The sequence below is a fragment of the Gadus chalcogrammus genome, chromosome 2, assembly GCF_026213295.1.
Source record: "Gadus chalcogrammus isolate NIFS_2021 chromosome 2, NIFS_Gcha_1.0, whole genome shotgun sequence".
Taxonomy (NCBI): Eukaryota; Metazoa; Chordata; class Actinopteri; order Gadiformes; family Gadidae; genus Gadus; species Gadus chalcogrammus.
Genome location: NC_079413.1, coordinates 23,444,835 through 23,459,573, shown reverse-complemented (window position 1 = coordinate 23,459,573; position 14,739 = coordinate 23,444,835). Strand labels below are relative to the sequence as shown.

Sequence of the window (14,739 nt, the reverse complement as noted above, 5' to 3'; positions counted from 1 at the left end):
AATGATGCACATTCATCTACAAGCATCCCAGCATCATTGTATAGTGTGTAAAGGATAATGCAAAATTATTACTTCAACAGCACAGTCTTGTATATCTGTACACTTGCCTTCAAAGAGGCTTTGACTTTAAAGAGATTATCTAGGCAAATATATAGCTCTACTAGTAATATTTTAAAGGACAGACAGTGAAAATGTTCCCCTTGTTTAATTTATACAACCCCAAATCTCTTTGAAGAACACAAATATCCTAAAAGTCACCTCTGAACCTGCTCTATGTAAGTTTTCCCATTAACAGCCTCAAGTGGCTACAGTTATATAGCTAAATACTTTTTTTAAAAGGTGACATATACCACCAGGTTTGAGTGTGATTAGCTTTTACAAGCCGTTCTAACAATCTGCCTCTTCTGACATCACAAGTGGGCGTGTCCACCTAGATGTATGACGGATAGATGAGCACCGTTTGCTACGGTCCACTGGGTAGGCTGATCTATTCAGCACACATCTAGGGGGACACGCCCACCTGTGATGTCAGAAGAGGCAGATTTCCAAAACGGCTTGTAACGGCTAATCACATTCACACCTGGTGGTATAATATGTCACCTTTAAAGACTGACGTTTGAGAGGGAGGGGGATTAAAACAATGTATTTAGAAAAAATCCCTGAATGGATTGACTCGTGGATGGATGCGTTTTATTCCGGAGAAACTTTCTAGTTCAGGTATTTTTTTAATAGAGTAAATAGCTGTCGTACAAAAGTTACATAGTGCAGGTTTAACTTCTGTCAATGAACAGTAATACACAATATGCTCAGTTATTCTTCTTACATGATCTAGCCAATATCGTTGAGTAAATATTTAGAAGGTAGAAAATAGATTAAGGCAAATCATAGGAGAATATCGGTGATGGTATCAGTCTTCCGGCATGAATATAATTTTGGCCACATGGTGGCAACAGATTGCAGGACCAACTATTTCTTCTCGTCATCGAAGACATCGGCTACAGTCCTGAGGGTTGAAAAAACAGCAGTTGTCAGTTGTGTTGTAAATGTATTGTAAACAGAAGGCAATTGTTTTCTAGTATAGGCATACTGTTACTTACTTGTAGATTGACCCAGTAAATTCATCTAGAAAACCACCTAGAATAGGATGAAATTAAACATTTGAATTGGGTTATTTTAACAATTTCAACACTTTCCAACAGCATATCTTGGGTTGTAGACCTACCTGGTGTGCAAAGTGTCTTGCACATCGGACACACGTGGCAGAAATTGCACATCTGTTGAACAGGAAAGAAAGCAGTGTCACACACAATACATACTCTATAAATAGTTGGTACCATTAATGTTTACTCCAGCCTTAAAGATTAACTAGACGGCAGATCAGTATGAATGGGTTTGCTGCCATCTACAGGTTGAAAACCAGAACACAGGCTTATCTGGCAGGGCATGAAAGTTAATACAGGGATTTATGGCTGAGTTTATGTATGTGTGTTTCCAAGTGTGTTCATGTGTGTGTGTGTTCGTGTGTGTGTGTGTGTGTGTGTGTGTGTGTGTGTGTGTGTGTGTGTGTGTGTGTGTGTGTGTGTGTGTGTGTGTGTGTGTGTGTGTGTGTGTGTGTGTGTGTGTGTGTGTGTGTGTGCGCGTGTGTGGGCTCACCTTGCAATCATCACAGTGCTCAGACGTGTCTCCCTCTTCACAAGGACACTTATCACAGCCGTCACAGTGCTTTAACAACCAAAGGAAAAGTAGGTTATTTTCCTCAGACCAACTTGAAGCCCAGATTCATTTGAGACCTGCTCATGGCCTATGTTGAGCATTGTAAATCAATGCCTGGTAAGCAGTTTACATGGAACTTCCTCCACAGTGTGGAGTTTTTCTCGTGTTATTCTGGCCTTAAGTCCATCCTGCCACTGCAGGCACTGCCACTTTTCATTCCACTGCATTTGTTGTATAAGTATGTGACCAATAAAACTCTTGAATCTTGAATCCTGATCACGCTCGGTTTCACTACACGCATCTGTCTAGACCACCAGCTGCCCACATCGATTTCCAGGGACAGTGTCATAGTTGATGACGTATTCGGGGCCAATCAGGGAAAGTGTCGTAGTTGATGACGTAATCGGGGCCAATCAGGGACAGTGTCATAGTTGATGACGTAAATGGGCCAATCAGGGACTGTGTCGTAATTGATTACATAATCTGAGCCAATCAGGGACTGTGTCGTAGTTGATGACATAAACGGGCCAATGAGGAATTGCGTTATAGTTGATGACATTATTGTGTTGAAAATATTTTTTTGCCGTTCTTCTTCGTCCCGTTTAGCGACCGAAGGAGACTGTCCGATAAGGCCTCCCGCCCAAAATCAATGTGGGCGGCCCAAGGTTCAGACTGAGGCGTGTAGAAAAATAGAATGTGAGAGCACAGGATCAGGATGGTCTCCAGGCTAATGCTTTGAAGCCATTCCAGCTTGGAACCGTCAAAATGTGTTTGTTACATGTAATATTATTATTGAGATATCGCGGTTCAAACGTACCTCGCAGAATTCGCAATAGGCACAAACAGAGCCCTTGTGATAAGTACTGTCATCATCATCATCATCATCATCGTCATCATCGTCATCATCGTCGTCATCATCGTCATCATCATCGTCATCGTCATCATCATCATCATCATCATCGTCATCATCCCCTGCTGTGAGAAAAGGTTATACCATGCGAGTCTATCTTTCTCAGAATTTATTCAGACAACAATACATCAATGATAATGTTTTCTTAGGCTTTACCTGAGTTTGGAAGTTCCAGAAAGTCTATGATAACAAACGCATTCATAGTGACCAAACAAGACCACATGCTCCATTGAATGAGTAACTGAAGCCTAGTTTTGGTTTGCTGCCCTCTAAAGGTTTAAAAAAAAAAATACAAGGCTAATCTTCTAATGCTGTGAGACATAAGCATAATTAAGGATTAGATATAGATTAATCTTAAATATAATCTAGATGGAAAACTCTACACTATGCATCAACTTTAAAATCAATCTGTCTGATGTGGTATCAATTATAATTTTCTGTGGGCATCTGCACCCGATATTTATATATTTGGTTGCAGTGCAACAATTGACCTTTAGATGGCAGCAAACGGACAAACAAAAAATAGTCTGTAGTTACTCTTTAATGCATGTTTGGGTGGAATCGGTATTATGCAGTGAGTCTATGTAGCAGGCTATGTGAATGGAAATGACAGAAACTTTATAATGAATTGGATTGCCATTTTGAACAAGTGATATTATCTGACTAGAAATTCAATAAAACAACCGTTTTATTAGAGTAAACATGCCACATACAAAGATGTTAATTTATTTACCTCACAAGTTCTTTATAATTTGATGGGTAGTAATGGATCACATGTTTCAGATTTACAATAAGTCATTTATTCATGCCATTGTCTTGTTTTAACTTTCATTACTTGAGGTAAACTGGCTAATGACTCAATTAAAAAAACACAAAGAACAAAAAGATCTCTGTTGACACAATTGTTGAAAATGTTGCAGATAAATCCTAGGTTATTGAGACTCATTTACTTATTTAATTCTATAAAGTGTGGCCAAATTACATTGGTGATGGTTAGCAATATGTGTATTTGTGTACTACTATTTCTGCTCCCCTGAGCTCTACCAGATATGGTTAACTGGGAATCCTATATCCATTATTGTAATCACAAACTAGTCCTAGGGAAGCGTTCAGAGTAAAAAAGGTCTTGGATACTATGTGTACAGAAAATAAATACTCCCTGGTGCATTGATAGGGCTGAGGTTTAAGACTCTGGTCCTCATATAAGTCAAGTTATACACAAACACCTGAGCAAAGTATTTCAGATATGAAAGCACCCAATGTCTGATTTCTTTCCATGGGCACCTAACTTACAAATGTAATACTTTTCTGTCTATGGTAACAGATTCTCCATCCATGCAGTTTCTGATCAATTGATTTATTAAATGCTTGAAAGTAGGGTTAAAGAGGTATGAACAGTGGTGTAAGTTTCCACCCAAAAAAGACCTTCACAGTTAAAACCCCATGTAATCTGCATCAAAATGACAATAAATAAGGTAACAAACAAACAAACAAAGAGTGAACAAATTAATCTCTTTACAATGTGGTTGCTGAAGTTCTCTGTTCTTTACTGCCCTCTACAGAAAGAGATATTTCTCTCTTTTTCCAATGGTTCTCTCTCTCCAAGTCAAATTTTCTACACATGGGCTCTACTTAAACCACCTGAGAAGTGAGTTGGAGAGTGGGTTCGAAAGCTTTTTTTTTATCTACTTTATCTTTAAATGACCCAATTATCCGCCCAACAGTGAGTTAGTTATAAAGGATTCACAGGAAAAATTATCAAATCAAAATGTGTCTATATGTTGAGCTTGACTAAAATATGACAGATTATGGTGCTAACAGATTGTGTGGCTAAAGTCATAGCTATTATTCGCTAATTCAAAAGATTACACAGCGTCAAATGAGCTAAAAAATCAGACTTTTTACAGAGTCCCCAAAGGACACATTGCTAGATGTACCAGAGTTGTTACAATTCACATATCACACTTGACAAGAACATAATATATGACAGACAGTGGCAAATATTGCCCCACAGAGAAAGAAAGAGATTGAGAAATATGGAGAAAGAGAGAAACGCTACTTTTGTTTGTTTACTTCCGACACAAGATCGGTCAATTTGAGTGGCCGGCCCTCCTGAGAACCCTCACTGTCTCTCCCCTCTGCCTGTATCACTCTGTCATCACCTCCATCCCTATATCACTGTCTCTCTTTCTTTCTCTGTAGTTCCATATGGACACACAACAGATCGGTCCGTATTTTTTTCAAAACAAACGAGAAAGGAAGATCATAGCGGTGAAACCGTTCTTTCAAACCAAAACACAAATCAAAAGATCCTCAAGACTATTGACCGCCGACTGATTCCCCAGACTGCCTCGGTCTGTGCGAAACTGGCCTCCTGTTCTTTCTCTCCCTCAAATCAATGTCGCTGCAGTCCCCGAGTTCATAGCTAGCGTACAGTACGAAGGACTTCACACAGTTGGAGTTCAGCCGGGCCAGTTCAATTTCCCCAGAGTGCTCATAACTCTGTTTAAGCAGGGAGAAGAGCAGATGAGAGAGTCAGGGACAGCAGAGGCAGGAAGTAGACAGGTGTAAAGGGGTCAGAGGAGGGACTTTCTTATGGCCCTACACGTTTCTGATTCAAACATGAAGCTGACTAGAGACGAGTGTGAGGGAGGGGCTAAGTGAGCCCTTGGCCCCTCCCCTTCTCCCTCCTCTCTCGTAATAACTCCAGTTAGATTGGTCAGAGGCGGAGATGAGTATAAACACACACTCACAGTGTATGGAGAGCATCTGGAAACAGGAAACACAGCATCAATTGGGTTTTTACTCAGACTTACCTTCATGGTCATCATCATCATCATCATCATCATCATCGTCGTCATCATCGTCGTCATCATCGTCGTCATCATCGTCGTCGTCATCATCGTCGTCGTCATCGTCATCATCATCGTCGTCATCATCATCGTCGTCATCATCATCATCATCATCGTCGTCATCATCGTCGTCGTCATCATCGTCGTCATCGTCATCATCATCGTCATCATCATCATCGTCGTCATCGTCATCGTCATCATCGTCATCATCATCATCATCGTCGTCATCATCGTCGTCGTCGTCATCATCGTCGTCATCATCGTCATCATCATCATCGTCGTCGTCGTCATCATCATCATCATCGTCATCATCGTCGTCATCGTCGTCGTCATCGTCGTCATCATCGTCGTCATCATCATCATCATCGTCATCATCATCATCATCGTCGTCATCATCATCTTCATCATCGTCGTCATCGTCGTCGTCATCGTCATCATCATCATCATCGTCGTCGTCATCATCATCATCATCGTCATCATCATCTCCGGCGTCGTCATCATCGTCATCATCGTCGTCGGCGACCAGCCCCTCCTCCTGTACGAAGGGCAGGTCTTGTGCCTTCACGCCGGGGGCCAGGGGGGTCTGGAAGGAGCAGAGGAGGGCCACCAGGAGGCCCAGGAGCCAGGTCTTGTAAGACGCCATGTTTGACTACAGCAGAGCGGACCGGACTAGACAACAAGGGAGGAAGGAATCTTCAGTCCAGCGCGTGCACGTGGACACCACTGGAGCGTTGTCGTCTTATCTGTACCCCCCACTCTCACACGCGCTCGCTGGATAACACACACAGGCCCACGCACACCCTAAAAAACACAATCAGAGAAGATCACACGCTGCGGATTAGGTCCGGTCCACAAGTGGGGGTAATCCAGGCACAAATCCAGCCACTTGATCCAAGTATGAAAAAATTGTTCCCTGAAGAAAACAGCAGGTGTCCACCGGACACGGGTTACGGGGGGGTGGGAATTACTCCAGGAACGCTATTACAGCGCAGATTAAGAGCGCGGTTAAAAAAAGTCCTTTTGACGAGAGCTCCTCAGATACTGGATGGTGCCGGCGACGCAGACTGGACGAATGTGCGACCCACAGAAAAAGAGTGAGACCAACCTAGGGAGTAAGATGAGAAGAAGGGGTGGGATGTGGCGGGGTGGGGGGGGGGGGGAGCCGGGCTGAATGACAGGGGCATGTGCTGCGCGGTGGGCAGGCCCCGGCACCATCCATAAGTTAAGGAACCCAAGAGGAGATGGAGTAGATGTGCGTTGAAAGCTGGGTCGTGGTGTGTGCGTGTGTGTGTGTGCGTGTGTGTGCGTGCGTGTGTGTGTGTGCGTGCATGCGAGCGTGGAAGGGGTGTGTTGGGTGTGGGTTAACGGATGAATCGGTGATGACCTCTTGGAATTTTTCATACTGTCATCAAATGTGCAAGTGTAGCTTTTGGGGACGGGGGGAAGTACAAGTGATGAGGCGGGCAGGAAACGGAGGTGAGAAGCAAGGGTCCAATCAGGGGACACCTTTCAACAGTTTAAAACACCGTCCTGGGTGAGGCCCCAAAGCCTCCTTCCCATCAGATACACACATATATAACGCCTATACAACCTCTCACCGAACTCTAAGGTGATCAACAATGAGGATCGGGTCCTAAACACCATCCCTCCAACGCACCACCCCTCTCTAAGGCCCATAGGCTTCCTATTAGCTGTACCACTACCCCCCCCCCCCCGCATCGCCTAAACTTACATCCCAAAAATAGTTGAGTGTTGGTCCAGGGGGCGGGGCCGAGAGCAGCACTATTTTAAGAGAACCTGTACACTCTCAGTCAGTGTAATGTGACCTCCCTCCTCAGCCTGGACTCTCTGTATGCGGGTCCAAAGTGGACCCCTTCCCGAGGTCAGTTGTCACCTTCCACTCTACGAGGCCACACGGTAATTGACAGAGGCTCCCCTGAAAGCCGCTCTGTGGAGGCTGACCTGGCCACGTTCGAACGTCGACGGAGATACATGCGTGGAAAAATGGGATCCAAGACGTGCAAACGAGTCATTCAATCAGAGCAGAAACCTAGACTAACGTCGCGCCAACCACGTCCTGAGAGATAACCGGTCTCCCTTGCACTACGTGACATTGTCTCTGTGGCTGTTGCTTCAATCAAAAAAGAGGGACAGGATATTGATCTATATATACATAATGTTTAACACAAGGTTCCATCGAGTCTATCGTCCAGGGTTCTCCAGGTTGGTTCATAGAGGAACCCTCCCTGGCTGCACTGGATAGGTTCATTCGTTTTATTCCAAAACTGCCAAGGGATGGTGACAGTGCCAAAGGGCCAAAGGGCAGCTTTCAGCGAGTATCAAATCATAGGTACCACAAAGAACTTGGTAATAGCACGCACTTTTTCAGCAGTAGAGAAGTCTGATGTTTGCATTGGAATGTAACGGGAGTATACAAGTATAAATCCCCCCGTTATAAATTAGGTCAAGTAACCTAACCCATCACCAGCACCCTCCAGTACCGGGGACTGATGAACCAACGACACGCGATCCAAGATTCTTCTTTCAGGATGATCTATACACATCACTTTAACTAAATATAATGCACGACTTTAAGATGAGCACGAGGCACCACGCCAGCCCCTCGTTTTCTTAACCGTAACATTCTCAGTACGACCAATGAAACGCGAGTGGCCGAGTGAGTGCACTCAGGAAGTGAGACTTAACGTAAGTGAGACTTAACGTAAGTGAGACTTAACGTAAGTGAAACACAGGTAAGGAACCAGGACTTCGGGAGGTCTAAAGCGGACTCTGTCCAGCTCCGGACAGCTTGAGCAAAAGAAGACAGCGGAGGAGAAACAGCTGAAGGGAGAAGAGCGAAGGAGCCCCAGGATCTGAGGGAGAGGATCAGGATACACGGAGTGCAGAGTGGCTGAAAATGGAGCTGCGCTCGGGCATACCTCGGGCGTTTCTTCCCCCTCCGCTTGGATGACCTGGCCCCAACGGCTGCAGAGCCCTTGACCCATGTCTCTAAATGCCGTGATCTCCAAATGTGTGTGTCCGACCTCGCCCAAACCTTTACACACACACACACACACACACACACACACACACACACACACACACACACACACACACACACACACACACACACACACACACACACACACACACACACACAAACACACGTTTCATTACTTTTGAGAAAGTAATGAAAGAGATGGACACCCGTCCGTCTCGTCCTACCCATACATGTCCGCGTCGGACCCCCTGCGGAGGGACAGGTCTATGGCGGGGGGGCCGTGGCCTCAGGCCAACGCTAACTGCCTGCTGACACCTCAGAAAAGAACCTGGCCCAAAGCTGCCCCACCCCAACCTCAACGCCAAGTTCCCCCACCGACACCAGCTCCAGCACCTCCTCCTCCTCCCGGCCTCCCAGCACCCCGCCTCATTTAGCCTCCACCTCCCAACCAGCGCATCGGTCGCACGCGGCCGGGGTGAGCAGAGGCTGCCCCGATGGTGGACGGAGCGATAGAGGAGATAGACACACTTTAATGTCGGATCTTAATTGATGATCTTCCGACAAGCGACACACACGCACGCCATACACACACACACACACACACACACGCACACACACACACACACACACGCACACACACACACACACACACACACACACACACACACACACACACACACACACACACACACACACACACACACACACACACACACACACACTCCAGTCCTTGATCCCTGAGCCCAGCCTTGTGTCCATATTGGGACAGGCTATAATTGGCCAATCATTTTTCATGATAAAGCGAGCAAGCAGGAGAAGGAGGAGGTGAGCGAGGTGGATTACACAATCCGGAGATATCGTTCATCCAAGATTCCCCGTTTGGGAAGCCCAGCCCAGTTTATGAGACTGTTAATTCATAGAATATTACCATGTCACAGCAGGCAAACACTTCTGAAGATATTGCCAGAATAAATATTACTTTTCATTGATGTCCTGCCATCAAAATGAGGCCTCGAAGAGGATACCTCGTACTTAAAAGAATTGATATAAAGAAGGAATATGTGGAAGGGGGGTCCTGCTGTCCAACCTGTCAGAGCATGAGAAAAAAGATAAAATACTAAAAGGAGTATGTCTAAATATATATATATATATATATATAAATATATATATGTATAAATAAATATATCATAAATAAAATGTATTATATATAAAATATATCTATCCACAAATCTAAAAGTATGGATATTTATATGTACATTTATAAATATATATATACATATATATATATATATATATATATATAGAGAGAGAGAGAGAGAGAGAGAGAGAGAGAGAGAGCGAGAGCGAGAGAGAACGAGAGAAAGAACGAGCGAGAGAGAGAGAAAGAGAGAGCGAGAGCGAGAGAGAGAGAGAAAGAGAGAGCGAGAGGGAAAGAGAGAGAGCGAGAGAGAGAGAGGGAAAGAGAGAGGGAGAGAGAGAGAGAGAGAGAGAGAGAGAGAGAGAGAGAGAGAGAGAGAGAGAGAGAGAGAGAGAGAGAGAGCTCCACCACCAGCTACTGCCACAGCTGCTTATGATGAACTCGAGTGTCAGCTGATGTAATTTGCCATCTTTAGTTTGTTAAGTTTTCATTTGAGACCAAATACGTCTGACCAGAGGTAGCGCTGTTGTAGTTGTTTGAGATGCTCTTTAAATCGAATATATTGTTTCAAGGCCGACACAGGCCCCAGTAACAGGGAGGAAGAGTTCACACTCCAATGAAACACGTACAACACAACCAAAGTATTGTGAAACACGGTTTATTCAAACAACCTGAATCTCAAATGTACAAAGAGGCCCAACTGAATAACGCATTTTATTTCAGATATAAAATGTACATGATTATCTGACAGAAGGAAAAAGCTGTCATCCTTAAACCTACAATATTTACAAAAAGCCCTTTATACAAAAGTATTTAGTATAAATTCCAACTGGAATTGGCCATTCCAGTCACATCGGTCCAGTCATACAACAGTCATACCGCACTGGCTGTGTAGTGAAGACACATTACGTTAGCTTTCACCACAATATAAAAACCAAGAGGTATGTCTTCAGTGGTCAGACGTCCTCCAACAGCAACAGCAGGACTATTGGCGTGAGATAAATAAGACGCAAGATAAGACAGCATAACCGGTTCTAACCTGATATCTAGACCTCACCACTCCTAACCCCTACTGGTACTCACCCTGCCGTAACCACGGCAACTCAATAAATAAACGTAGAAACAGGCTCAAGGGTAGTCGTCGAGGGTTCAGGCCGGTCAAGTGGTTAGCATGAGGGACCCCCCCCCCCCCAGGGCAAAGGGGCCTTGGTCCGAACCCCAAAGACCCCAGCCCAAGCAGAAAGAAAACCTTAAAGCCTCAAAGTCTCTTTGGATAAAAGCGTCAAACGACCATATATGGTCAACAGTCGGTTAAAACGTATACCTAACAAATAGAATGAAATAGACATTTGATCCACTGTTCGCTGCCATGGCCCAACGTTCTTCACTGTACGGGTGCGTACGCGACATGAGGACGGACCCGCTGGCCAGCTGGGAAAGTGTTATCGGACCGATGGGGAAAGGGGCATCATATCTGTGAATAAAACACACACACACACACACACACACACACACACACACACACACACACACACACACACACACACACACACACACACACACACACACACACACACACACACACTTCAATGTATCAAGCACAATAACGTTATATGCAACTAACATCTACGCACTCAGGAAGGGCGCCCCTGGGAGTTAAACATTGGAGCTAAAATAATAAAATAATAATAATGATATTGCGATCGGTTGCGGTGGTGCTGTCACCACAGATGGATTTAAGGGTTCCACAAATCTCTGATCTAATATTTCTTTGTAACGGTCGGATACATTTTCTAATTCAAGACGCTTTCAAATTAGTAAAGCATGAGCTCCCATTGGTCTGGGACGTCCCACGGGTTTAAGTCTAACCCTGTTCCTCAGACCCGTGCCGTGTGACGGGCGTCTCCGGGCTACTACATCATGGGGGCCTGCTAGCTTACTCCTAGCACGTTAGCCCCCTCCTGCCCCCCCCCCTCCCCCTGGTGGGGTGACCGCCGTGCTGGGGGGGGGTGGTCAGTGATGGCTGCCTGGTGAGGGCAGGTGAGGGCTCACCTCGGGACAGCAGCGGCGGGGGACGCGTGGACTTGATCACGTTGCTCTCGGAGAGAGCCTCCATCAGCCAGGAGAGGGCGCTGGAGCAGAACTCCACCTGGTGGGGGAGGAGGGGGGGGGAGAGGGTGAGGGAGAGGGGGGGGAGATGAGGAGTGGACAGTGCTGAGCAGGCAGAGCGGACAGCTGCAGTCCATATGCAGAGAAACCAGAGCAGAGCTCACACACACACACGTAACCAATGCACGCACGTGCACACACACACACACTTACGCACGTGCACACACACAAACACACACACACAGGCATGCACACACACGCAGACACACACATAAACACCCATGCGCAGGCGCACAGACACACACACGCGTACACACCCAATCACGCGCACACACACACATACCATGTGCATGGGCACAGCAACCCACGACAGACACACAGACAGGGTTACATCAACCCATGTAATCAAAGACATTAGGGAGCTTATAGTGTGAAATAACACACACACACACACACACACACACACACACACACACACACACACACACACACACACACACACACACACACACACACACACACACACACACACACACACACACACACACACACACACTCAGTACCACCCAGAGTGTGGGTCTTTGTGATCAACACTGACCTCTGACTCAAGCAGTCGCAATCTGCGATCGCGGTCGCGTATCTCCGACATCTGTTTCAGGACAGTGTCCACTCTGCAGAAAGACAAGTCGCACAACTCAGCGGAGGTGTTGAGGACCCCCCCCCCCCCCCCCCCCCCGAGTTCAGCCCGGTCCAAGACCCCTATATGCCCAGAGCTCCGCCCCCGACACATATGCACCAGACAACGCAACATCACCACCAGATACTGTGGAGCTCCGAGAATGTGTGTGTGTGCACTAAGTGTGGGTGTGCGCTATGTGGATGTGTGTGTGTGTTTGTGCTTCTGTGTGTGTGCCCGTGGTGAGTGTGGTGTTTGTGTGTATATATTTGTGTGTGAATATTTTTATAGGTATGCGTGTGTGCGTGTCTGTGCGTGTATGTGTGTGTTAATTTGCCACTAACCACCATGTTCTTATACTCGATTTCATTGCATTTCGAGCGTGTGAATTTCTATACTTTTCTCTTCCTCTATTTGTATGTATTTGATCTGTTCCAACGTCTTCATCGGGTTCTTCCATTATTGAACACATTTTGCATGCATTGTTTCTATTTCGTCTCTTCTAATGTACGGCTTCTTCTACTCCTAGTAAAGGTGTGCGCGCGTGTGTGTGTGCATTTGCGTGTGCCTGTGTGTGTGCGTGTGTGTGCGAATGCAAACGCGTGTGTAGGCTTGCATGCGCGCGTGTCCGCGGCGTTCCTACTTGACGGAGGTGCGCTTGAGGCGTGCCGTGTCGCTGTCCCGCAGCCTCTTGTTCTGGGCCGACAGCAGGTTCTCCTTCTGGAGCCCCTCCCACGTGTTGAGCCGGCTGGCCGCTCGGCCCCCCAACTCCAGCACTGCACAGCGGGGGACAACATCCTGCTGTTAGGGTGACCGCTGTTCCTCTCACTCACTCCAGACCACCACACATAGGATGTAGCACAGGTGTCCTCCAGCCAGAAAAGGGGATAAAATACCACCAGGTGTGAGTGTGATTAGCCGTTACAAGACGTTTTGAAAATCAGCCCCTTCTGACTTCATAAGTGGGCGCGTCCACCTAGATGACGGATAGATGAGTGACGTTTTGCTACGGTCCACTGGGTAGGCTGGTAGACCTATAGACGTCCTATACATAGACACAGCAGTGGCTGCTGGGACGCGGGAAATGCGGCCTCCATCTTGAAGTGGGGACGGGGAGCCAGGAAGTAGCATGAAGTCCGAGGGGAGGTTGGAACAGAGGATGTAGTTCTGCTTGGGGAACAGTTTGGCATCGACAGCCCCCATTCGGACGTGTTGTCATTGGTTGTGTCTGTGTTTCATAAGATAAGGCTGCTCCACATTGCCAAACTCGCCTCTCTTGAACTTCAGAAAGGATGCACGAGGAAGAAGCTGTGCAGAACAGTCCTCTTTCAGTGTTTTAATCCCACACAGATATTGGTATTTTTTACATTGACATTGCCTTGCATACACTACATTGGTCTGCGTTTACCCTGACTGCTTTTTATTGTAGTTTTAATTTCCCTCCTAATTCATGATGATCAGGCTTAATGCGATAGATTTATGTTCCATGATAATTCTTTTGTATTTTATTCTCTTATTTTTGAAAAGCTGTAAATGGTCAGTCTGCATTTACCCTGGCTGCTTTTTATTGTATTTTGAATTTCACTGGTTCTGATCTGATCATTTTCATGTATCAATTCCCACCTTTAAACTCCAGTCCATTCCTCCATCCATCCACAAATAAACAATCCATCAGCAGATTTGTATCATGACGCATTCTCATTTTAGGCAAAGTATAAGAAAAATAGTTTCTTAACAGTATAATTGTAACCATGATATAAATTGAGTCATTTAAGTAACAATACTCAAATACTAACATTGTTGGGTACGACAGAATTTGGGTTTATTCTGAATCCAGTGAAACTGATTGGTGGTTTTAGCTTTCAGGTGTTTAGATATGTTTATGTTTAAGTATTTGGCAAACGCTTTATTCCAAAGCGACATACATAAAAAATACATGTAAAACAATCACTGTAAACATTATAATAATTTAAGGAAAGCATATTGTTAATACAAGTAAATACAAAATATCAAAGTGTCAAGACAGAATAAACTCTGTTGCTGCAGCAACAGAGATACAGTCTATAAGGTAAGATATATCTAATGTATTCATACATTGTTTATGTAGGATATATATGTATTTATAGCCTAATCATATATTGTTTCTTCAATTTAAAAATAGCTGACCGTTTTTCCCCCCTTCTCTGGGATTATGTTCCCAGTTTTGATCTCGGACGTCTGGTCACTTATAGCATATAAGAATATTATATTACTGTTAAGCCAACTACGAATAATAAAACACACCAAACCATGTGGCCTTTATCATAGCTACACGTAGGACAAAAAAACGCGTGAAGATCA

The 14,739-nt window shown here is 45.3% G+C and overlaps 2 protein-coding genes across 2 annotated transcripts in view; both read right to left on the bottom strand.

Annotated features, from left to right (window-relative positions):
* Positions 1-190: 190 nt before the first annotated feature.
* LOC130401459 (serine-aspartate repeat-containing protein F) lies at positions 191-6,572 on the bottom strand. The gene is made up of 6 exons (XM_056605230.1): positions 5,440-6,572; positions 2,531-2,688; positions 1,654-1,722; positions 1,223-1,274; positions 1,098-1,134; positions 191-1,003 (listed from the first exon to the last, which is right to left on the bottom strand). Exons 1-6 carry the CDS (start codon positions 6,116-6,118, stop codon positions 967-969), a joined length of 1,032 nt encoding a protein of 343 aa, XP_056461205.1. The 5' UTR covers positions 6,119-6,572; the 3' UTR covers positions 191-966.
* A 3,694-nt stretch (positions 6,573-10,266) lies between these two features.
* trpm4a (transient receptor potential cation channel, subfamily M, member 4a) overlaps positions 10,267-14,739 on the bottom strand; it is a 38,722-nt gene continuing 34,249 nt past the window's right edge. Inside the window, exons 25-28 of the mRNA XM_056605056.1 lie at positions 13,043-13,175; positions 12,322-12,394; positions 11,667-11,763; positions 10,267-11,088 (exon numbers count right to left, since the gene is read on the bottom strand). Coding sequence (XP_056461031.1) covers positions 11,057-11,088; positions 11,667-11,763; positions 12,322-12,394; positions 13,043-13,175 — 335 coding nt within the window. The 3' untranslated portion in view covers positions 10,267-11,056. The remainder of the gene's footprint in view (positions 11,089-11,666; positions 11,764-12,321; positions 12,395-13,042; positions 13,176-14,739) is intronic.

Coding starts and splice junctions, on each gene's coding strand:
- LOC130401459 (XM_056605230.1), bottom strand. CDS start 6,118: ATGGCGTCTTACAAGACCTGGCTCCTGGGCCTCCTGGTGGCCCTCCTC. Junction 1,275..1,653: donor AGCACTGTGATGATTGCAAG/GTGAGCCCACAC, acceptor CCTGTTCAACAG/ATGTGCAATTTCTGCCACGT. Junction 1,135..1,222: donor CAAGACACTTTGCACACCAG/GTAGGTCTACAA, acceptor ATCCTATTCTAG/GTGGTTTTCTAGATGAATTT.